Below are 23332 nucleotides of genomic sequence, written 5' to 3'. Positions count from 1 at the left end.
TCAGAAACTGAGCCTTGGTAAGCCCAACAGCCACATAGGTACAACTTCTATGCGAAGGCACATGAACGGCAAGCACAAAGCACTTTGGGAGCAACACCTCAAAGGCAACAGGCAAACTAAAAGCCACACTCCTTCTGGTCCAGCATCTTACTGCTCTACCTCTGCTCTCCTTGACCCGTCTGAACCACCCTCCACTCCGCCTTCCACCTTGACCACCTGTTCCCATTCCCAGTCATCTGCCACCAGCCAAGTTTCTGTGAAGGCCATGTTTGAGCGTAAGAAGCCAATGTCTGACTGTCACCCCCTTGCCCGGCGTCTGACAGCTGGCTTGTCTGCACTCTTAGCCCGCCAGCTTTTACCATACCAGCTGGTGGACTCTGAGGCCTTCCGCAAATTTGTAGCAATTGGGACACCGCAGTGGAAGGTACCCAGCCGCAATTTTTTTTCCAAAAAGGGAATACCACACCTGTACCAACATGTGCAGAGCCAAGTTACCGCATCTCTGTCACTTAGTGTTGGGCCAAAGGTCCATATGACTACTGACGCATGGTCCTCCAAGCATGGTCAGGGCAGGTATGTCACCTACACTGCCCACTGGGTGAACTTGGTAATGGCTGGGAAGCAGGGAATGGGTAGCTCAACAACAACAGTGGAGTTGGTGTCACCGCCACGGATTGCACGCGGTTCTGCCACCACCTCTACTCCTCCATCGCTCTCTACCTCGTCTTCTTCTTCTTCTTACTCTGCTGCTGGGTCCTCCTTCTCCTCCTCCACACCTGTGCACCCCCAGCTCCCCCTAGGCTATTCGACGTGCCAGGTACGCCGTTGTCACGCTGTCTTGGGGATGACGTGCCTGGAAAGCAAAAACCATACCGGATCTGTACTCCTGTCATCTCTGCAGTCACAGGCCGATCGGTGGCTGACCCCACACCAACTGCAGATCGGAAAAGTGGTGTGTGACAATGGAAGCAATCTGTTGGCAGCGTTGAGACTAGGCAATTTAACACATGTGCCCTGCATGGCACATGTGTTAAATTTAATAGTCCAACGTTTTGTCTCCAAGTACCCAGGATTCCAGGACGTTCTCACCCAGTCCAGAAAGGTGTCGGCCCATTTCAGACGTTCCTACACAGCCATGGCACGCCTTGCTGACATTCAGCAGCGCTACAACATGCCAGTCAGGCGTTTGATTTCTGACAGCCAGACTCGCTGGAATTCAACGCTCCTTATGTTGGAACGTCTGCTGCAACAACAAAGGGCCGTCAACGAGTACCTTTTTGAACTGGGTGGTAGGACTGGATCTGCACAGCTGGGGATTTTTTTCCCCCGTTACTGGGTGCTTATGCGCGATGCCTGCAGGCTCATGCGACCTTTTGAAGAGGTGACAAATATGGTCAGTCGCACCGAAGGCACCATCAGCGACCTAATACCCTTCGCTTTCTTCCTGGAGCGTGCCGTGCGACGAGTGACAGATGAGGCTGTAGACCAGCGTGACGAGGAGCTGGAAGCGCACGATTTCTGGTCGGAATCACCAGAACGAACCCAGGCACCTGCTGCAACGCAGGGAGAGGTGCCAGAAGTGGAGTCAGAGGAGGAAGGTGGCTTTGTGGAGGAGGAGGAGGAGGACCAACAGGAGCAGGCTTCCCAGGGGGCTAGTGGTGACCTTTTGGGGACCCCTGGTCTTGTACGTGGCTGGGGGGAGGAGACCGTGGATGATGCAGTCCTTGATAATGAGGAAGCGGAGATGGATAGCTCTGCATCCAACCTTGTGAGAATGGGGTCTTTCATGCTGTCATGCCTGTTGAAGGACCCCCGTATCAAGAGGCTTAAGGAGAAGAACCTGTACTGGGTCGCAACGCTACTAGACCCTCGGTACAAGCATAAAGTGTCAGAAATGTTACCAACATACCACAAGTCCGAAAAGATGCGGCATTTACAAACCAGCCTGCAAAACATGTTGTACAATGCTTTTAAGGGTGATGTCACTTCAGGAACTCATCAACATTCCAGGGGCAGAGGTGCCAGTAATCCTGCCACGAGCACACCTGCAAGGACAAAGCCCTTTGGCCAGTCTGTAACGTCAGACATGCAAATGTTTTTCTGTCCAAGGCAGCGCCACAACCCTTCTGGATCCACCCTCAAAGAACGCCTCGACCGGCAGGTAGCGGACTACCTGGCATTAACTGCAGATATCGACACTCTGAGGAGCAATGAACCCCTGGACTACTGGGTGCGCAGGCTTGATCTGTGGCCAGAGCTGTCACAATTTGCCATGAACCTCTTGTCTTGCCCAGCCTCAAGTGTGCTCTCAGAAAGGACCTTCAGTGCAGCAGGAGGGATTGTAACTGAGAAGAGAACTCGCCTAGGTCACAAAAGTGTCGATTACCTGACCTTTATTAAAATGAATGAGGGGTGGATCTCGGAGGGTTACTGCACGCCGGAAGACTTGTTCTGACTTCTATGCAGCTGTCCTTCTCTTCAAGCCTCATGACTCCACACACAGCTGTCCTTTAGCGTCCTCCTCCTCCCTCCGCCACCGTTACAAACTAGGGTGCAAACCCTACTGGTTTAATTTTTTCTGGCCTCTGTGCTTCAGTGGCTGCAACCAAAAAAACTGGGCAAACAATGTCTACAAGGTCAACGTATGGCAAAAAATGACTATTTTCAGCATTTATATGGCATATTTTTTCTGGCAACTGTGCTTCAGTGGCTGCGTCCAAAAAAATGCATATTTTCTGCATTTATATGGCATAATTTTTCTGGCCTCTGTGCTTCAGTGGCTGCAACCAAAAAAATGCATATTTTCAGCATTTATATGGCATAATTTTTCTGGCCTCTGTGCTTCAGTGGCTGCAACCAAAAAAATTTATATTTTCAGCATTTATATGGCATAATTTTTCTGGCAACTGTGCTTCAGTGGCTGCGACCAAAAAAATGCATATTTTCAGCATTTATATGGCATAATTTTCTGGCCTCTGTGCTTCAGTGGCTGCAACCAAAAAAATTTATATTTTCAGCATTTATATGGCATAATTTTTCTGGCAACTGTGCTTCAGTGGCTGCGACCAAAAAAATGCATATTTTCTGCATTTATATGGCATAATTTTTCTGGCCTCTGTGCTTCAGTGGCTGCAACCAAAAAAATTTATATTTTCAGCATTTATATGGCATAATTTTTCTGGCCTCTGTGCTTCAGTGGCTGCAACCAAAAAAATGCATATTTTCAGCATTTATATGGCATAATTTTTCTGGCAACTGTGCTTCAGTGGCTGCGACCAAAAAAATGACTATTTTCAGCATTTATATGGCATATTTTTTCTGGCCTCTGTGCTTCAGTGGCTGCAGCCAAAAAAACTGGGCAAACAATGCCTACAAGGTCAACGACGTTGACCTTGTAGGCATTGTTTGCCCAGTTTTTTTGGCCGCAGCCACTGAAGCACAGAGGCCAGAAAAAATATGCCATATAAATGCTGAAAATAGTAATTTTTTGCCATACGTTGACTCAACGTATATGGCAAAAAATGACTATTTTCAGCATTTATATGGCATATTTTTTCTGGCAACTGTGCTTCAGTGGCTGCGACCAAAAAAACTGGGCAAACAATGCCTACAAGGTCAACGTATGGCAAAAAATGACTATTTTCAGCATTTATATGGCATATTTTTTCTGGCAACTGTGCTTCAGTGGCTGCAACCAAAAAAACTGGGCAAACAATGTCTACAAGGTCAACGTATGGCGAAAAATGACTATTTTCAGCATTTATATGGCATATTTTTTATGGCAACTGTGCTTCAGTGGCTGCGTCCAAAAAAACTGGGCAAACAATGCCTACAAGGTCAACGTATGGCAGTTGTTTAAAGAGAACAGTAGATTACTAGCCAGCAAAGCTACCTAAGCTAAAATGTCCCTCAAATCCCTGCAGACTTCTGTCCCTCCAATACAGAGCAGTATCAAGCAGATTACTAGCCAGCAAACTTACTATCATCTGTCCCTGAAATCACTAACAGCTCTCCCCCTACACTATCTCTTCCAAGCACACACAGGCAGATTTTTCAGATACATTTTTGCCCTTGATCCCCCTCTGGCATGCCACTGTCCAGGTCGTTGCACCCTTTAAACAACTTTAAAATCATTTTTCTGGCCAGAAATGTCTTTTCTAGATGTTAAAGTTCGCCTTCCCATTGAAGTCTATGGGGTTCGCGAACCGCTCGCGTTTTTGCGCAAGTTCGCGAATATGTTCGCGAACTTTTTTTCCGACGTTCGCTACATCCCTACTGTGTATGGCAGCGATGGGAGTCTGACACATGACCGACCTGTTATTTAAAGGGAACACGTGCCCCATTTATAAGCCGGTCCTGTTCTTTACCCTCTATTTTCACTGTAACCGTCTCCCATCCATCGTGTTACAATTGATTTGTTGCTTCTTTGTTCCTCTAGTCATTTTGGGTAACCAGTATGTTTCCCCATGAAATCACAAGACCCAATGCTGATCTGATACTGGATTTACAGCCCAAATAATAAACTAGAAGACATTAAAGGAGAAGGAAAGGCTTAAACTGAGTAAGCTTTATCAGAAAGGTCTATATAAAAACACCAGTAAACCCTCACAGTAATGCTGCTCTGAGTCCTCTGTCAAAAGAAACACCACATTTCTTTCCTTCTATTGTGTACTCATGGGCTTCTGTATCAGACTTCCTGTTTTCAGCTTAAACCTCCAGTGCTAGGGCTTGAGCATGCTCAGTTTGCTCCTCTCCCCCTTCCTCCTCTCCTCCCTGCTGTAATCTGAGCCCAGAGTTATGAATGAGCAGGGAGAGACTCAGGCAGGAAGTGATGTCACAGCAAGCTAATATGGCAGCTGCTATCCCAAACAGAAAAGATGTCTATAGCTGTTTACTGAGGTATGGGAAAGCATGCTGCAGAATAAATATAGTCTTGTAGCTTGCACTATTGTGGCTAATCTATAAACTGCTTCGGTAGCTTTCCTTCTCCTTTAAAGGGATAGTAAAACAGGTGAACACCCTAAATGAATGTACACATAAGGGCTGTGCATTTAAAGAGGTTGTTCACCTTTAAATACATTTTAAGTTTGATGAAGAGCAGTGATCCCCAACCAGTAGTTTGTGATCAACATGTTGCTCTCCAACCCCTTGGATGTTGCTCCCAGTGGCCTCAAAGCAGGAACTTATGTTTTAATACCAGGCTTGGAGACAAGTTTTGGTTGCATAAAAACCAGGTGTACTGCCAAACAGAGCCTCAATGTAGGCTGACAATCCACATAGGGGCTACTAAATGGCCAATCACAGCCCTAATTTGGCACCCCAGGAACATTTTTCATGCTAATGTTGCTCCCCAACTCCTTTTGATTCAGAATGTTGCTCCTGGGTTTTTAAGGTTAGGGATCCCTGATGTAGAGAGTGATATTTAAAGTTTTGTTCATCAGCTGTCTAGCTTGGAATGTCAGCAGCTATTGGTTGGTATATTACAAATAACCCTAGCAACCAGGGAGCGTCTCGAATGACAAACTTGAATTTAAATAGGAGAGGGCTTGAATAGAAAGGATAGTAATAGAAAGTAGCAATAACAATACAATTGTAACCTCACAGAGCAATCGTTTTTGGCTGCCTGGGTCAGTGAACTCTATTTGTTATCTGAGAGTTAGAAGAGTAAAATCAAATAATTCAAAAAGTTTAAAAAAAATGTGAAGACCAAATGAAGTTGCTAAGCACTGGCCATTCCATATTATACTATATGTTAACATTAAAGGACACATGTTGGGCTAAAGCAGTGATCCCCAACCAGTGGCTCACTAGCAACATGCTATTCACCAACCCCTTGGATGTTGCTCCCAGTGGCCTCAAAGCAGGTGATTATTTTTCAATTCCTGGCTTGGAGGGAATTATTGGTTGAATAAAAAACAGTTGTACTGCCAAACAGAGTCTCCTGCCAGTCCACATAGGGGCTACCAAATAGCCAATCACAGCCCTTATTTGGCACCCCCCAGGGATTTGTTTCATGCTTGTGTCGCTCCCTAACTCTTTTTACATTTGAATGTGGCTCATGGGTAAAAAAGGTTGGGGACCTCTGGGCTAAAATATTATGCCCAACCAAAGGTCCTGGTTAATAGAGCCTGCACTTCAGTTGGGGGTAACAGTATTTTATTTATTTTTTTCTAATTGCCCCTTGCACTGGAAGGGAGTTGCCGGTACAATTGTCCACGCGGGACACGCATGTGCATAATATGCGTGTGCTGCGATTTGCTCATTATGCCCATGCGTGTGACTTCTGAAGCGCATTTGTGCATGTGTTTTGACTGACATGGCTGCATTCTCTCCCGGTGTGAGTGTCTTAGTGCTGGAGGGGGGGCACGTTTTGGAAAAAAAAAATACTGTTACCCCCAACCGGAGTGAGAGTCGCACCTTTGGTTGGGGAAAACATTGTAGCCCAACAGGTGCCCTCTAAGATGAACCACCCCTTTATTGATCTGTTTGTCTGTCAGTCAGTTTATTTCTCCGCCTGCTGGTTTCATGTTTGGAAACTTACTGTGACCTCACATCTGTCATGAAGAATGGGGCTTCCGCTTTATTAGAGAAGACAGCGAGAAAGGATATGACTGACAGGCATATGGCAACTACTCGCCCCCAAGGCTGACTGGTTATATCTCCAAACCAGAGCTGATACGGCCAATGTCATAGACTTCAGCTTGTCACTGCGTAATTAGAAAAAAGCCAAAACAGATGGGAAGCAATGAAATCTGAAACAAATTTAGTTCTGTGCTGCTCCACTGCCCCCACCATCCATATGGAATCATTTAAACTCATCTCGGGCGCAAACAAAACAGGATGCTTGTTCCTCTGCTGATATACTCAGACCCTCAGCGAGAAGCAGCCTCGGCCCCGGCCCTCCGCTACAGAACAATCTGGCCACAAGGTCGGACAAGGCAGGAGATCAGAGATAATGTGAGAAGTGGAGTCAGTCACATTAGATCTGTCTGACATTACTGCTGCCGGACAGTTTTAGAAAGGAACACTCACACCGTCCCCTCCATACACTCACATGAACTATATATACAGGAATGGGATTCGTTATCCAGAAACCTGTTATTCAGAAAGCTCAGAATTATGGAAAGGTTGTCTCCCATAGACTCCATTTTATCCAACTAATCCACATTTCAAAAATGATTTCCTTTTTCTCTGTAATAATAAAACAGTAGCTTGTACTTGATCCCAACTAAGATATAATGAATCTTTATTGGAAGCAAAACCAGCCTATTGGGTTTATTTCATGACTTAATTAAATCCAATATTACGGAAATATCCCATATCTGGAAAACCGCAGGTGGTGGGCATTCTGGATAATATTTACCACTATCATTATAGTATCATTATAGCCTTTGATATTATGTCTGTCCAAGAAATCATCCAAGTCCCTCTTATAGTCATTAACTGAATCAGCATCAGAACATCACCCGGCAGTGCATTCCACAACCTCACTGTCCTGACTGTGAAGAACCCCCTACGTTGCTTCAAATGAAAGTTCTTTTCTTCTAGTCTGAAGGGGAGGCCTCTGGTACGGTGATCCACTTTATGGGTAAAAAGGTCCCCTGCTATTTGTCTATAATGTCCTCTAAGGTGTATGTACATAAAGGTATGTAGAAATGTAATTGCTATTGAAAGCAGTAAATGGTGCAAAGTTATTTGCTGGTAATGGTCCATTTATCCCATCGTGGGCACCCACTGCTGGCCAACACAAGTGATTGTGACCTTATAGTGCAAACATTTGTACCAGATAGTGAATAGGGTGCAAGGAAGAGACTTTTGCTCCTGCCATGTAAGCAGTATGTGATAGAGCCCCAAGACAATTTGCCGCTTCTTGTCTTAGGGATGAAACTTGCCCAGCCGAGCCAGCCGACTTGTCAGCAAACTTGTAGTCTCCAGCCCAGTGGTGTAACTAGATATTAATGGGCCCCAGAGCAAATAATTTTTTAGGATCAACACGTGTAGAGGTTGACCTGTTTTACCAATATTTATTTAACTTCTATATGAATTAGAGCCTCATGGGGCCCCTATACCTCCTGGGCCCCCTGCAGCCGCAGGGTCTCTTTACGGCTCCAGCCTTCTGCCCCTGTACTGGAACTTCCTTGGATTCACCCCAATCCCCTCTTCAAGCTCCTGCTCTGTCCCCTAACAATAAAACTGAACCTTTATAGTCATTCTGTTTGACTGTGTCAGTGATGCCATTTTCATCTACAGCCAAAAAAGAGGCAGAGAAATAGGAATGCTAAAAAAATTGGCAAACTGCTTAGAATTGGCAAAGATTATCTACAGGTTAACTTTCCCTTTAATTACAGAGCTTCCTTACCCCCAAGAGCAGTGTACTCGACCCTCTGTGTTAAATGAACTTGTAAAGGCAAAACTGGCACAAGGTTGCAAAGCGCATCTGCACCAAAGAGGGGGTTACTATTGAATGGCACAATAATTGGGTTCAATTCTGCACCAATTACAGCACTTTGCCCTTACGCCTGTTTAAGCAAATCACCCCTATATTATGCAGCTCTTTACAGAGATTATTAGTCCAACAGCCCTTCCCAATGAAGCTTACAATCTACTCAAGTGGAATCCTATTGACAAGACAGAGAGCGGCCTAGCAGGATCTCACAGCCAACTCACGGGGATTATTAGCAGTTTTAACGAATGACAGTAACGATGAGATCCCCTAATTAATCACGGCATGTCAAACTCTCTCTCTTTCCCTGCACCGACATGGGCTGCCCCCCTAAAAAACGGATATTCATGCCGCGCCTCCTCCTGACACCACTTAGTGCTAATAGGGATCAGCTTGTAAATCAGTGTTAATTAGGCAGATTTAGGGAATGTGTCTATCATTATAGGGAGAAAAAAGCCTGGATTTGTGCGGCTGAACGCAGAAAAACGGAACGCAGGGGAGCGCAGCTACAACTGCTCGTCAGTAAGAGCCCTTAAGAGGCCAATGGGATTTCAATTGGCTTTGGTTCATAAAGATCCCTAAGGGCTCTTACACACGGGCGGTTTTACCTGCGCTCCTCTGCGTTGCGTTTCTTCTGTTCTGCCGCAGGGGAGCGCAGGAGTAGACACACTCAATTATTGTGAATGGGGCTGTACTCACACAGGCGCATGTAAGCGCCAAACGCAGGTGGGACGTAGCATGTTGCATTTCTGCGTTCAGCGCATACATGCGTCTGTGTGAGTACAGTCCCATTGACAGTAATGGTGTGTGTTTACTCCTGCGCTCCCCTGCGGCTGAACTGGAACGCAGGTGAGCTCAAAACCATACCTCCCAACTGTCCCATTTTTAGAGGGACAGTCCCTCTTTTGACAGCCCAACCTGCAGTCCCTCATTTGTACTGGAAAGTCCCCTTTTTCTCTGCACTGAACAGCCAGAAAAAGATAGAACCTTTCTAACTTGCTTGGCTTTTGGCAGAGAGCCCAGAACAGCCACAGCTGCAGATAAGATACTTTTGTAACAATTTCAGATACGCAAATAAGTAATTGTAACAATATAAGATAACAGGTCCCTTGGGAAAAGTTAGACTCACAGCTTAAAGGCCAATTCACCTTCATTAGCAAAACTGTAACAGCCGGAAAAAAAACACAGAAATATGTTCAAACTTTCATAAGCTGCCAAATTCTGAAAAATGAACATGGTAATTATGGGGTGTGGCCATAAAAAAATAGGCATGGTCTTGTCGCGCTAGACGGGGGAACTTTTTTGTCCCTCTTTTTATTTTCAAAATGTTGGGAGGTATGCAAAATGCCTGTGAGTAAGGGCGCTTAGAGCAGTGAAACCCAGGTGGGTGGTTTTGAACAGGAGGACCTCCAGCTAATAATCAACTGCTGGATTTGAGAATTGTAGTTTAACAACAATAGCAAGCTGCATTTGGGAAAACTCTGACATACAGTGTTACTGACCAACTTTACCTTAACTATACAACTGCAGTGTCTTTCTCACTCCATCATGTCTTACTATTCACACTAAGCCACAATTACAGCCCCTTCCTATGACACCATCTTGCATTACTACTATACACATTATCCCCCAGTTACCTTGCCATGCTTAAAGGGATACTGTCATGGGAAAACATGTTTTTTCAAAACACATCAGTTAATAGTGCTGCTCCAGCAGAATTCTGCGCTGAAATCCGTTTCTCAAAAGAGCAAACAGTTTTTTTATATTTAATTTTAAAATCTGACATGGGGCTAGACATATTGTCAGTTTCCCAGCTGCCCCCAGTTATGTGATGTGCTCTGATAAACTTCAGTTACTCTTAACTGCTGAACTGCAAGTTGCAGCGATCTCCCCCAGGAGCCTAACAACAGAACAATGGGAAGGTAACCAGATAGCAGCTCCCTAACACAAGATAACAGCTGCCTGGTAGATCTAAGAACAGCACTCAATAGTAAAATCCAGGTCCCACTGAGACACATTCAGTTACATTGAGTATGAGAAACAACATCCTGCCAGAAAGCAGTTCCATCCTAAAGTGCTGGCTCTTTCTGAAATCACATGACCAGGAAAAATGACCTGAGATGCACCTACACACCAACATTACAAGTAATAAAAATACACTTGTTGGTTCAGGAATGAAATGTTATATTGTAGTGAATTATTTTCAGTGTAAACAGTGTCATTTAGAAATAAAATCTACATCATATAAATCATGACAGAATCCCTGTAACCTGCATTATTTGTGGGGCCTTTCAAACTAAGGGATCACCCCTGATTGCACCTTACTAGAGAAAGCTCTTGCTACGGCTTCATGGGAATATAGCAGAATAATTCTTCTATTGTCAGGATATGCCAAGCCATGACTTTTAAAGGGTAACTAACCCTCCCCATGGCATCTCCTCAGTCTCCTGAACTGCCAATAACAAGGGATGCACTGAATCCAGGATTCGGTGTGGTATTCGGCTAGGATTCTGCCATTTTCAGCAGGATTCGGATTCGGCCGAATCCCTGTGACTGGCTGAACCGAATCTTTAAAATCGTGTGACTTTTCGTCACAAAACAAGGAAGTAAAAAAAATTTTTGCCGCACACTTCATGCGTAGCTCTTTTTTTTCACCCCCTCACTGATTTGCATATGCAAATTTGGGTTCTGATTCGGTCCGGTATTCGTGGATTCGGGGGTTCGGCTGAATCCAAAAAAAATGGATTCGGTGCATCCCTACCAATAACCATCATCTGAGCTGGTATAGTGAGCTAGAGATACACAATGGGCCTAGTCATATATACACTATTACCCATGTTAAGCACTTTGGAATATATTAGTAATATATAAAGGATAATAATCTTAATAATAATAATAATCAAATGCCAAATACCCAGTGCAACCAAGCTAAATAAATAGGATCAGAAACCTGATTTTGTCTCTCTGGTCTAACGGAGGCGACTGAACTGCAAGACACCAGTGATCTCCATATGGATTAGGAGAACAGAGAAAGAAGAGACTGATAAACAGATTGATGATGTTTCAGAGGAAAACTTGAGTGACGGTTCAAGAACACATAATAAAAATGCATCAATGTGAAGAACAATCCTATGGAAATGTGGGGCCCAGGACTGATAAACACATTCAGTGATATACCAGCTCAGGGCAATTACAGCATATTTCTGCCGCATTTCTATTTGTCTCCCCAATGCCTCCATGGCATGATATGAGTGGGCATCTACAGAACCAGTGGGAGAAGAAGACTGCAACCTGTCTATTGGTTGCTATGGGTTACTAGACCCATGAATCACAGAATTGTGACTGGGCTGGTCCTTTTAACAAGACCAGTAAAGCTACAGACCTGCCTACGCCTGGACCTTAGGGCAAGGCCAGACATGGAGTTTTTATGTTGCATTTTTTTAAAAAGCTGTTGGGCCAAATTGTGTGACTCTTGTGAATTTGATGCCATGCCCCCAATACTGTCCCTGTTTTAGTCCCTAATTCTGAGCCAGTCTTTGCAGATGGCTTCACAACCCAGACTGCCTACAGGATTGCGGCTTTTATCAGGATTTGGGTTTGAAAGGGGGGTGTGGGAGTGACCTCCCTAACACTAACTAATCTCTGTGTCTTCCTCGCTTTCTTGTGCCCACAAACCAGGCAACGTTTCGGGCTTTAGCCCTTTATCAAGCCCCCTGGAACAAGTTAACAGCTCCCTGGTCGATATGAGAATAGCAAAAAATCCAAGTACCACTGCAAATCCCTTAGTTACAGTGAGTTGGAGAAACAATAGCTTATCTGATAGCAGTTGCATTGTGAAGTGCTGGCTCTTTCTGAAAACACATGACCAGTGGCTAGGCTTGGGGTGCTGCTCTGTTCCTTCAAAGCCAAGCAAAGTACTATAATTGGAGGAAGAGGTGGGGTTCCAGAGTTTGTATATCTTAAAGGGGATGTAAACCCAAAAATAAACTTTTGCCTAATGAAAGAGAATGTAATTCTAACCAATTTTCCAACATGCATTAACTTAAAATATTCTTTCGGTTTTTAATTCATGTGTAACTATAATTTGCTATTGAAAGCTGGGTCTGTCTGTCCCTTTAAATTCTATGGTTCTGACTCTTGAAACAGAGTAGCCGAAACCAAAATGCTTCTTCCCAGGTCCTTCTCTTAACCAGCTCCATTTTAGCTGTCAAAAGAACCTCCAAGGCAGAGAATAGAAAGGGCCAGGCACATGCTGTTTCAATAGGCATTCCATTTCCAAATAACGTTAAAACAATTTTGGGGGTAACGTTCCATTAAAACAAACAGCAATGGGCCGTGGAGCAGAGATTCAGTGAGCAGATGAGTGACCTCACAGTAGCAGGTTCTGTGCATCCAGTTACACCAATAACTCCTATGCTCCTATAAAGTGGGGATTTACAACCCAGCCTGGCTTGTGGGATGAGTTGGAAGAGAGAAAGCGGACGGATGGGGTGTAGGCTTTACAGAATGGTTATGCGGCAGTCACAGAAAGTGTCAGACACCAAACTGCTTGTGTTACACAGGGCACGACCCTCTTGTTAGCTCTATTAGAAAGCAACATCCAAAATAACCATAACTGCTCAGGGTTTAGGTCTTGGGTCACCCCTATCAGATTCCCTGACTTGCAAAGAGCACCCTCCAACGCCCGGGCCCTGCACTAGCAGGAATACATGGGACACCTCACATAACATACATGTCTCTCAACAGGCCCTGTAACACTAACTGTCCCACACTGTCCTTCTGTTACCTACCATCTCTCTCTCTCTCTCTCTCTCTCTCTTCTATCATCTATCTATCATCTCTCTCTCTTTATCTATCTATCTATCTATCTATCTATCTCTATCTATCGAGCTATCTATCTATCTATCTATCTATCTATCTATCTATCTATCTATCTATCTATCTATCTATCTATCTCTCTCTCTCTCTCTCTCTCTCTCTCTCTCTCTCTCTCTCTCTCTCTCTCTCTCTCTTTCTATCTATCTATCTATCTATCTATCTCTCTATCAGTCTATCTATCTATCTATCTATCTATCTATCTATCTATCTATCTATCTATCTATCTATCTATCTATCTATCTCTCTATCAGTCTATCTATCTATCTATCTATCTATCTATCTATCTATCTATCTATCTATCTATCTATCTATCTATCTATGTATCTATGTATTATCTATCTATCTATCATCTATTATCTATCTAATGTATATCTATCTATATATCTATTATCTATCTATCTATCTATCTATCTATTTATCTATCTATCTATGTATCTATGTATTATCTATCTATCTATCTATCTATCTATCTATCTATCTATCTATCTATCTATCTATCTATCATCTCTCTCTCTCTCTCTCTCTCTCTCTCTCTCTCTCTCTCTCTATCTATCTATCTATCTATCTATCTATCTATCTATCTATCTATCTATGTATCTATGTATTATCTATCTATCTATCATCTATTATCTATCTACTGTATATCTATCTATATATCTATTATCTATCTATCTATCTATCTATCTATCTATCTATTTATCTATCTATCTATGTATCTATGTATTATCTATCTATCTATCTATCTATCTATCTATCTATCTATCTATCTATCATCTATTATCTATCTATCTATCTATCTATCTATCTATCTATCTATCTATCTATCTATCTATCTATCTATCTATCTATCTATCTATTCTCTCTCTCTCTCTCTCTCTCTCTCTCTCTCTCTCTCTCTCTCTCTATCTAACTGTCTCTCTCATATGCACTTATGTGTGAGCGTCAGCGAATGAGAGGCCGTGTGACCGGCCAGGTTGCTTAGGGTGCTTGGCCGGCTTGGCCCGGGGCTGGTTGTGGGTGGAGTTTGGGCATGATTCCAGTATGTTTAGGTGTATGAGGGTGTGATCATGTCAGGACCCTTCAATAAATCTGTTACATCTGATCAGAGTTGTCCAGTGAGAATAATGAAAGCAGATGAGCAGTGATTGGTTGTTGTGGGTTACTTGGCAGAAGCTTATTTGCTGCTTTGTTAGTAAATGAGGATGTGTTGAAATGTTTTCTCTCCCCAGGCAGAATAATGGTATTGGCGGCTGTTACCTGCTCTTGTTCAGATCAATCCTCATAGACGGGAGGACATTAGCTGTCAGCAGAGATGCTGTTTAGGGTTTTGCAACTGGCAGCCCTGTGATGGATTTGCTTATAGACTTGTACTGTACTAGCGCTAATGTAAAGTAGCACCACAGAAATTATGCTGCACTATATCATCCAATGAAATCATAATTCTACCGTTATGGGACAGCACACGACTATTCTGAGAATTCAATGGCTTTTCTTCTATTAAATCATTTTTACCTTCTCATCATCATCCCTGGGAACATTCTAACTGCACTTGCCCTGAAGCCTCACAATTATTAACCCTTTCCGCTCTACACTCCCCCCCCCACCTACTGTATATCCTAATGTGCGCACCATATACCCAATAATAGTATTTCCCTTCTTTTTATATTCATACAGAAAATGATGAGGACATTGTATGTGGCCATACTGCTTGCCACTGTCAGGCATCTATCTGTGGCCACTAGTGATGCTACAAAGGTTTATAGAGGATAGATTAATAATGAACCCCTTCCTGCAAATGATAAGGATATTAGAAGTCACTGAGGGATTCTGTGACCATATAAAGGCACAAGGCTGCAGGCTGAGTTATACAGGGAACTCTGAGTATCACTCATGTATTATAAGGGATAATGTACCCCCTACTGTAAATAATAAGGATATTAGAAGTCACTGAGGGGTTGTTCTGTGACCATATAAAGGCACAAGGCTGCAGGCTGAGTTATACAGGGAACTCTGAGTATCACTCATGTATTATAAGGGATAATGTACCCCCTACTGTAAATGATAAGGATATTAGAAGTCACTGAGGGGTTGTTCTGTGACCATATAAAGGCACAAGGCTGCAGGCTGAGTTATACAGGGAACTCTGAGTATCACTCATGTATTATAAGGGATAATGTACCCCCTACTGTAAATGATAAGGATATTAGAAGTCACTGAGGGGTTGTTCTGTGACCATATAAAGGCACAAGGCTGCAGGCTGAGTTATACAGGGAACTCTGAGTATCACTCATGTATTATAAGGGATTATGTACCCCCTACTGTAAATGATAAGGATATTATAAGTCACTGAGGGGTCCTGTGACCATATAAAGGCACAAGATTGCAGGCTGAGTTATACAGGGAACTCTGACTATCACTCATGTATTATAAGGGATAATGTACCCCCTACTGTAAATGATAAGGATATTAGAAGTCACTGAGGGTTCTGTGACCATATAAAGGCACAAGGCTGCAGGCTGAGTTATACAGGGAACTCTGAGAATCACTCATGTATTATAAGGGATAATGTACCCCCTACTGTAAATGATAAGGATATTAGAAGTCACTGAGGGTTCTGTGACCATATAAAGGCACAAGGCTGCAGGCTGAGTTGTACAGGGAACTCTGAGTATCACTCATGTATTATAAGGGATAATGTACCCCCTACTGTAAATTATAAGGATATTAGGGGATATGTGTCCATATAAAGGCACAAGGTTGCAGGCTGAGTTATACAGGGAACTCTGAGTATCACTCATTTATTATAAGGGATAATGTACCCCTTACTGTAAATGATAAGGATATTAGAAGTCACTGAGGGGTTCTGTGACCATATAAAGGCACAAGGCTGCAGGCTGAGTTATACAGGGAACTCTGAGTATCACTCATGTATTATAAGGGATAATGTACCTCCTACTGTAAATGATAAGGATATTAGAAGTCACTGAGGGGTTGTTCTGTGACCATATAAAGGCACAAGGCTGCAGGCTGAGTTATACAGGGAACTCTGAGTATCACTCGTGTATTATAAGGGATAATGTACCTCCTACTGTAAATGATAAGGATATTAGAAGTCACTGAGGAGTTGTTCTGTGACCATATAAAGACACAAGGCTGCAGGCTGAGTTATACAGGGAACTCTGAGTATCACTCATGTATAATAAGGGATAATGTACCCCCACTGTAAATGATAAGGATATTAGAAGTTCTTGTAATCATATAAAGACACAAGGCAGCAGGTTCAGTTATACAGGGAACTTAATTATTCATGTTTTATAACTTTCAATTCAGGGTATACTGGGAATTGTAGTCCAACCACAGATGCAGAGAAGCAGGTTGCACATCCCTAATTAAAAAAACGCCCTTTGCAATTAGGGCTGCGCCACTATAAACATATCTTTTCCCTTCACATTGTAACCAATAAACACTTGGGCAGAGCAGGACTATTCTGTGTCCCGGGCAAAACGAGATCAAATACAATGACATTTCTACTGTGTATAAAACTGCCCGCGCCGAATAAAACGCTTCCTCTTGTACAAACAACCACTCGTTTCTGCTATTTGTCCAGAAGTTTTTTGGGGGGGATTTTTTGTCTTATAAAGACTCTTGGCAGGAACACGCAGAACATCAAACGCCATTAATTATTACAATACTCAGGGAAACGTTTGATTCTGCAGACACTTTAAATCCCAGATCTTTTCTTCAATACAGAACAGCTGTCGGCAAGTCAGAGCCGAATGAAATTTAGCAACATGGCAACTTCGAGGGGACGGTTCTCTCTGTGGAAACAGACATGGAAAATAGCCCTAGCAGAAAGTTCATTATCATTCTTGCGGCTGTTAATAGGTTTTTTTGCAGTATACATGGCTCATAGTTTAAAGGGGAATATTATAATGGTTAATTATAAGAACAATAGGGCCTATGTGTCACTTTCCAAGTGGAACAAGGGCACAGCTACATCTGGGAAATGCTCAGTCGCAGAGTTATGGCCTGGGAACAGGGCTGGCGCTAGGGGTAGGGTGCAACTGGGGGGCCCTAGAGCCTTAAAGGGATAAAATGTCATGGGAAAAAAATGTTTTTTCAAAATGAATCAGTTAATAGTGCTGCTCCAGCAGAATTCTGCACTGAAATCCATTTCTCAAAAGAGCAAACAGATTTTTTTATATTCAATTTTGAAATCTGACATGGGGCTAGACATATTGTCAATTTCCCAGCTGCCCCAAGTCATGTGACTTGTGCTCTGATAAACTTCAATCACTCTTTACTGCTGTACTGCAAGTGATATCACTCCCTCCCTTTTCCCCCCCAGCAGCCAAACAAAAGAACAATGGGAAGGTAACTAGATAGCAGCTCCCTCACACAAGATAACAACTGCCTGGTAGATCTAAGAACAACACTCAATAGTAAAAATCCATGTCCCACTGAGACACATTCAGTTACATTGAGAAGGAAAAACAGCAGCCTGCCAGAAAGCATTTCTCTCCTAAAGTGCAGGCACAAGTCACATGACCAGGGGCAGCTGGGAAATTGACAAAATGTCTAGCCCCATGTCAGATTTCAAAATTGAATATAAAAAAATCTGTTTGCTCTTTTGAGAAATGGATTTCAGTGCAGAATTCTGCTGGAGCAGCTCTATTAACTGATGTGTTTTGAAAAAAACATGTTTTCCCATGACAGTATCCCTTTAAGCACGAGCCTGCTGCCAGACTGGTTAAATATAAACAAGATGGCAACCCTCAGTAGCTCTACATCAACTTTTATGCTGATTCTCAGCACATGCTGTAGGCTGCGGTTACTTACCTGAGTTTAGGGTCTGACTCACAATTTATAAAATATAAAAATCATGATACAAGGCTATTTAGTAATTAAAGGAAAAGGAAAGCTACCAAAGCAGTTTATTGCCAATAGATTAGCCACAATAGTGCAAGCTATAATACTATATTTATTCTGCAGAATGCTTTACCATACCTGAGTAAACAGCTCTAGAAACTCTCTCTGTTTGTTTAGGATAGCAGCTGCCATATTAGCTTGGTGTGACATCACTTCCTGCCTGAGTCTCTCCCTGCGCACTTATAGTTCTGGGTTCAGAGCTACCTTACAGCAGGGAGGGGAGGAGGGAATAGTGAGGAGGAGAGGGAGAAAGGAACAAACTGAGCATGCTCAAGCCCTAGCCCTGGAGGTTTAAGCTGAAAACAGGAAGTCTGATAAAGAAGCCCATGAGTACACAATAGAAGGAAAGAAATTTCTTTTGACAGAGGACTCAAAGCAGCATTACTATGAACAGCATTACTATTACTGGTGTATTTATGTAGGCCTTGCTGATAAAGCTTTCCTAGTTTTAGCATTACCTTCTCCTTTAATGTATATTCATATGATATGGCAACATAGAAACCAGGGCATTCTGCATGTGTAATCAGTCCTGTAGCATTAGCTTCTATGACAGATGAAACCTCACTTTCTGATAATGACTGAATTATTTCCAACAGGAACTCTGAGCCCATTGAGCATGTGCAGTGCCACCGACACACAAAAGATGGCCTAACAAGATGGGGAGCTGCTGTGAAAAAATGTGAAGGCCTGGATCATTACTGTTACAGGGCCGATGAACCTCTGGTATGGTAGTAAATAAATACAGCACAGCTAAGAAAATGAAAGTGTCAGTTCCCCTTTACATTTCCCCTATGGCTCCTCGTTTAGAGCAGAAATACCATTATCCTAGAAAGTCATGATCTGACAAAGACTGCAACTGCTCTAAATCAAAGCTGACTATAGGAGCTACACTGCAGGGGAACAAAAAGCAGCAATTAAGCAGAATATATCTACATTTACATTTTCCACCTTGAAACAGGCACATTTTGCCTATACACTGACTCTGGACCAAAGCATTAGCTGAGCCAAAGCTAAAGTCTAGATGTCTATAAATGATCAGAGAACATTATATCAGGGCAGTGAGCACAGACTAGGGGTAGGCAGAAGACCCCCCTTTCGCTGTGCCCTATGTAGGAGCCTCTTCTGCCTACCCCTGCATTATGTGTGTGTATATATATATATATATATATATATATATATATATATATATATATATATATATATATATATATATGCAAATGTATTTGAGTGGCCATGCTGCTTTCCTTAGGTAAGCTATTTGCTAAGTACATCCCATAATACTTCCATGTCATCATAAATCACTGATATTGTTCTTCACAGAAGTTTCTGATTTAGTTATAAGACAACTGAACCAACATGAGGCCATACAAAGTACCTAGATCTTGAATTAAATACATGTAAGAAATCTGAATCACTGATTTATCCCATAGAAATAATCGCTGGACTTCAAATAATAATAATATGGTAGCTCCCACATCCCATTCCATTTACAGTGGAATCTCCCCATACAACTCATGCTACTCTGTCTTGTTAAAGCATGAAATTACAATTCACTCTGTACAGATAATGATTTCCTGTCATTGTAAATAAAGGTTTCTGTAAACATAATATCTACTGATACTGATAGACAGACAGAGGAGAGATGACCGAGAGAGGTAGAGACATAAGCGGATATATAGACAGGTCGGGGGTCCATTTCGTTCAATTCGGTGTGCCACATTAATTGTTCGGCGTCCCACTTCAGGACAGTCTGCGGCCCGGCAGTTGGGGACCCCTGTTCTATCTGACACAATTCACTGTATAACTTGACAGCTGGATGTATTTAATGTCTGAAAGCATCAAAGAAATGTCTTTGTAACTTCTAAAGGGGGGATGATTCACCCTGAATTATGTTAGATCAAAGGGTGAACAGACAGTTCACTGCAGTTTTTCAGAGGGGAACTCTATCCAAGTAATTGAGGCAGTGATGTTCCCCTCTATAAACCCTGTTTGCCCCAAAAAAAGAAAGAACGATGGAATGAGGCAGATGATAGAGATCCATAGGTAGATAGAGTAGATGGAGATAAACAGAGAGAGAGAGAGAGAGAGAGAGAGAGAGAGAGAGAGAGAGAGAGAGAGAGAGAGAGAGAGAGATATGATAGATAGATAGATAGATAGATAGATAGATAGATAGATAGATAGATAGATAGATAGATAGATAGATAGATAGATAGATAGATAGATAGATAGTTGATAGAGGATAGATAGATGATAGATAGATAGATAGATAGATAGATAGATAGATAGATAGATAGATAGATAGATAGATAGATAGATAGTTGATAGAGGATAGATAGATGATAGATAGATAGATAGATAGATAGATAGATAGATAGATAGATAGATAGATGATAGATAGATAGATAGATAGATAGATAGATAGATAGATAGATAGATAGATAGATAGATCGGTCGATAGATAGATAGATAGATAGATAGATAGATAGATAGATGATAGATAGATAATAGATAGATAGATAGATAGATAGATAGATAGATAGATAGATAATAGATAGATAGATAGATAGATAGATAGATAGATAGATAGATAGATAGATAGATAGATAATAGATAGATAGATAGATAGATAGATAGATAGATAGATAGATAGATAGATAGATAGATCGGTAGATAGATACATAGATAGATAGATAGATAATAGATAGATAGATAGATCGGTCGATAGATAGATAGATAGATAGATAATAGATAGATAGATAGATAGATAATAGATAGATAATAGATAGATAGATAGATAGATAGATAGATAGATAGATAGATAGATAGATAGATAGATAGATAGATCGGTCGATCGATAGATAGATAGATAGATAGATAGATAGATAGATAGATAGATAGATAGATAGATAATGGTTGGTTGGTTGGTTGGTTGGTTGGAGAGAGATAGATATGAACAGACAGATAGATAGATAAATATATAGATAGAGAGATAGCTAGAAAATGATAGATAGATAGATAGATAGATAGATAGATAGATAGATGATAGATAGATGATAGATAGATAGATAGATAGATAGATAGATAGATAGATAGATAGATAGATACTGTAGATAGAGATATGGTCATAGCATGAACAGAGTCGTGATGAAGGGCAGGCACATCTTTCGGAAGTAAGCTCTTTGGTCAACATGATAACGTCTATCAGTAAATCCAAAGAATAAATTCATTCACAAAAAGGGATAGGGATTATTTTCATTTTCAGGGTTTTATAAGTTGGTGAAGGTTCAGTATTTGAAGACTAAATCAGTCAATTAATTATCTCTTGGCACCTGCTGTTGCCTCCTAGAGGCAGTGTTACATCTGGACTGGAGGTGAATACAATAACATATAACCGGGTGTCTCTTACCTGTACCACTCCAGCCCCTTGTCATAACATCTGTCAAAAAAGTGGGGTTCGGCCCCCAATGCCCTGACATCGGGGTGCACTCTCAGGAATTCCAGCAGGGCTCGGGTCCCCCCTTTCTTCACCCCCACTATGATAGCCTGGGGGAACCTCTTAGTGCCAAAACTGTTGTACGTGGAGATGGCACCGGGACTGGGAGCAGGGGAGGGATTTGGAAAGGTCCCATTCTGTGCCCATGAGTGACCCGTTATGTCTTTATTATGACTCTCTAGTGAATCCGATGAGTCGGGTATGTGGGTATCCTCAGTGGCCAATAGGTGCGTCCTTGCTACTGGGGCAGAGCGCAAAGGTTCCCTTGTATGAGAGTCAGAGCGCAGAAAGTCAGAGCGCACAGAGTCCTTCATGGCAAAGCTCAGGGGATCATTGGGGGTCTCCTGCCGGTGCAAAGAGTCCTTTGGGTCAGAAACAGGTTCCACTGTGTTCTCCTCAGCAGTTCCGACGTTTTCCTGGGAAATACTGGGACGCAACCTGTCCATCAGACTAGATCCAGAAGTGAGAGCTCTCCTAAGAGCAGGAGGGTCCCTCAGCGCAAAACCTGAGTCCTTCAATACAAATTCAGGGTTACTAAGTGCAGAGTCCGAGATACCAGACTCCCTGGAGGCAGAGCCAAAGCGCAAAGAATGACTAGACGCAGAGCCAGAGCTCAGGGAGTCCCTTAGTGCAGAGTCAGAGCCTTGAAAGCTCCCAAGAGCAGAGTCAGAGCGCAAAGAGTTCCCAAGAATGGAATCGAAGAGCAGAGAGTTACTTGGTGTAAAGTCTGAGCGCAGAGAGTCTTGAGCTACAAGCACGCCAGTCCCCATGGGGCCCGACCCAGCCGACCCCAGAGAGTCACAACAGGAGCCGGTGAGGCAGTAGAAGAAATAGGTGAATAGGAAGATCATAGTCAGAAGAAGGGAGACTTTGGGCTGAGCCCTCAGTGCTCCCAGGTGCCCAGAGCCAATCCGAAGCGTTAAGATGCCACATCCCATGAGTGGGGTCGGGGACCAAGGTGGAAGGGGGCATTCATTGCACTGCGGCAAGTCAGCATTATGTTCTCAGGGGGGTCTCAGCCCAAACTGTCACCCACATGTTGCCCTGGGATGTCACCAGCAGACAGAGGGATAGAGGTGCGTCTCTGTTGCACAGTTGCAGCTTCATGTCTGACATCCAGCGTGGTTTGTGCTTGGGCTGGGGGAGTGTCAGGGGACGGGTCTGCTGTGACACGGGACAGCCCCTCCTACTGGGCTGTGGGGATCCCGCATTGGACTTTGGGCTGCACCAGGTCAGCTTTTTGATCTTCTTTGCGCAGTTACAATAGCGCCAATTCTACACTCTCTCTCTCTCTCTCTCTGTCACCTTACAGAGCATTTTCTTTTAGATGGGGTCAGTGCCCCCCCCCCATTCGAAAGCTGGAACGAGTCAGAAGAAAAAGGCAAATAGTCTGGCCCAGTCCGAACCTACACCTGTCTCTTCATCTATTATCTAGCTGTCTATTTATTCATCCATCCATCCAGTCTGTCTGTATTATCTCTCTCTTTAACAGTCATAGCTGTCAACCTATTTCTCCTGTAGTTACCTGATTTAGACCGCCTCCCCCAGTTTGGGCAGTAGAGCTTCCGCACAGCAAGCAATCAGCTGTT

The 23332-nt window shown here is 42.8% G+C and overlaps 1 protein-coding gene across 1 annotated transcript in view; it reads right to left on the bottom strand.

Moving 5' to 3' along the window:
* LOC108703226 (heparan sulfate glucosamine 3-O-sulfotransferase 6) overlaps positions 1-23043 on the bottom strand; it is a 66929-nt gene extending 43886 nt beyond the window's left edge. Inside the window, exon 1 of the mRNA XM_018239303.2 lies at positions 21657-23043. Within this exon, the coding sequence (XP_018094792.1) occupies positions 21657-22681 (1025 nt within the window). The 5' untranslated portion in view covers positions 22682-23043. The remainder of the gene's footprint in view (positions 1-21656) is intronic.
* Positions 23044-23332: the final 289 nt, after the last annotated feature.

Source organism: Xenopus laevis, chromosome 9_10S (assembly GCF_017654675.1).
Source record: "Xenopus laevis strain J_2021 chromosome 9_10S, Xenopus_laevis_v10.1, whole genome shotgun sequence".
Taxonomy (NCBI): domain Eukaryota; kingdom Metazoa; phylum Chordata; class Amphibia; order Anura; family Pipidae; genus Xenopus; species Xenopus laevis.
Note: the sequence above shows the minus strand (reverse complement) of the source record. Positions and strands in the feature narration are given on the sequence as shown.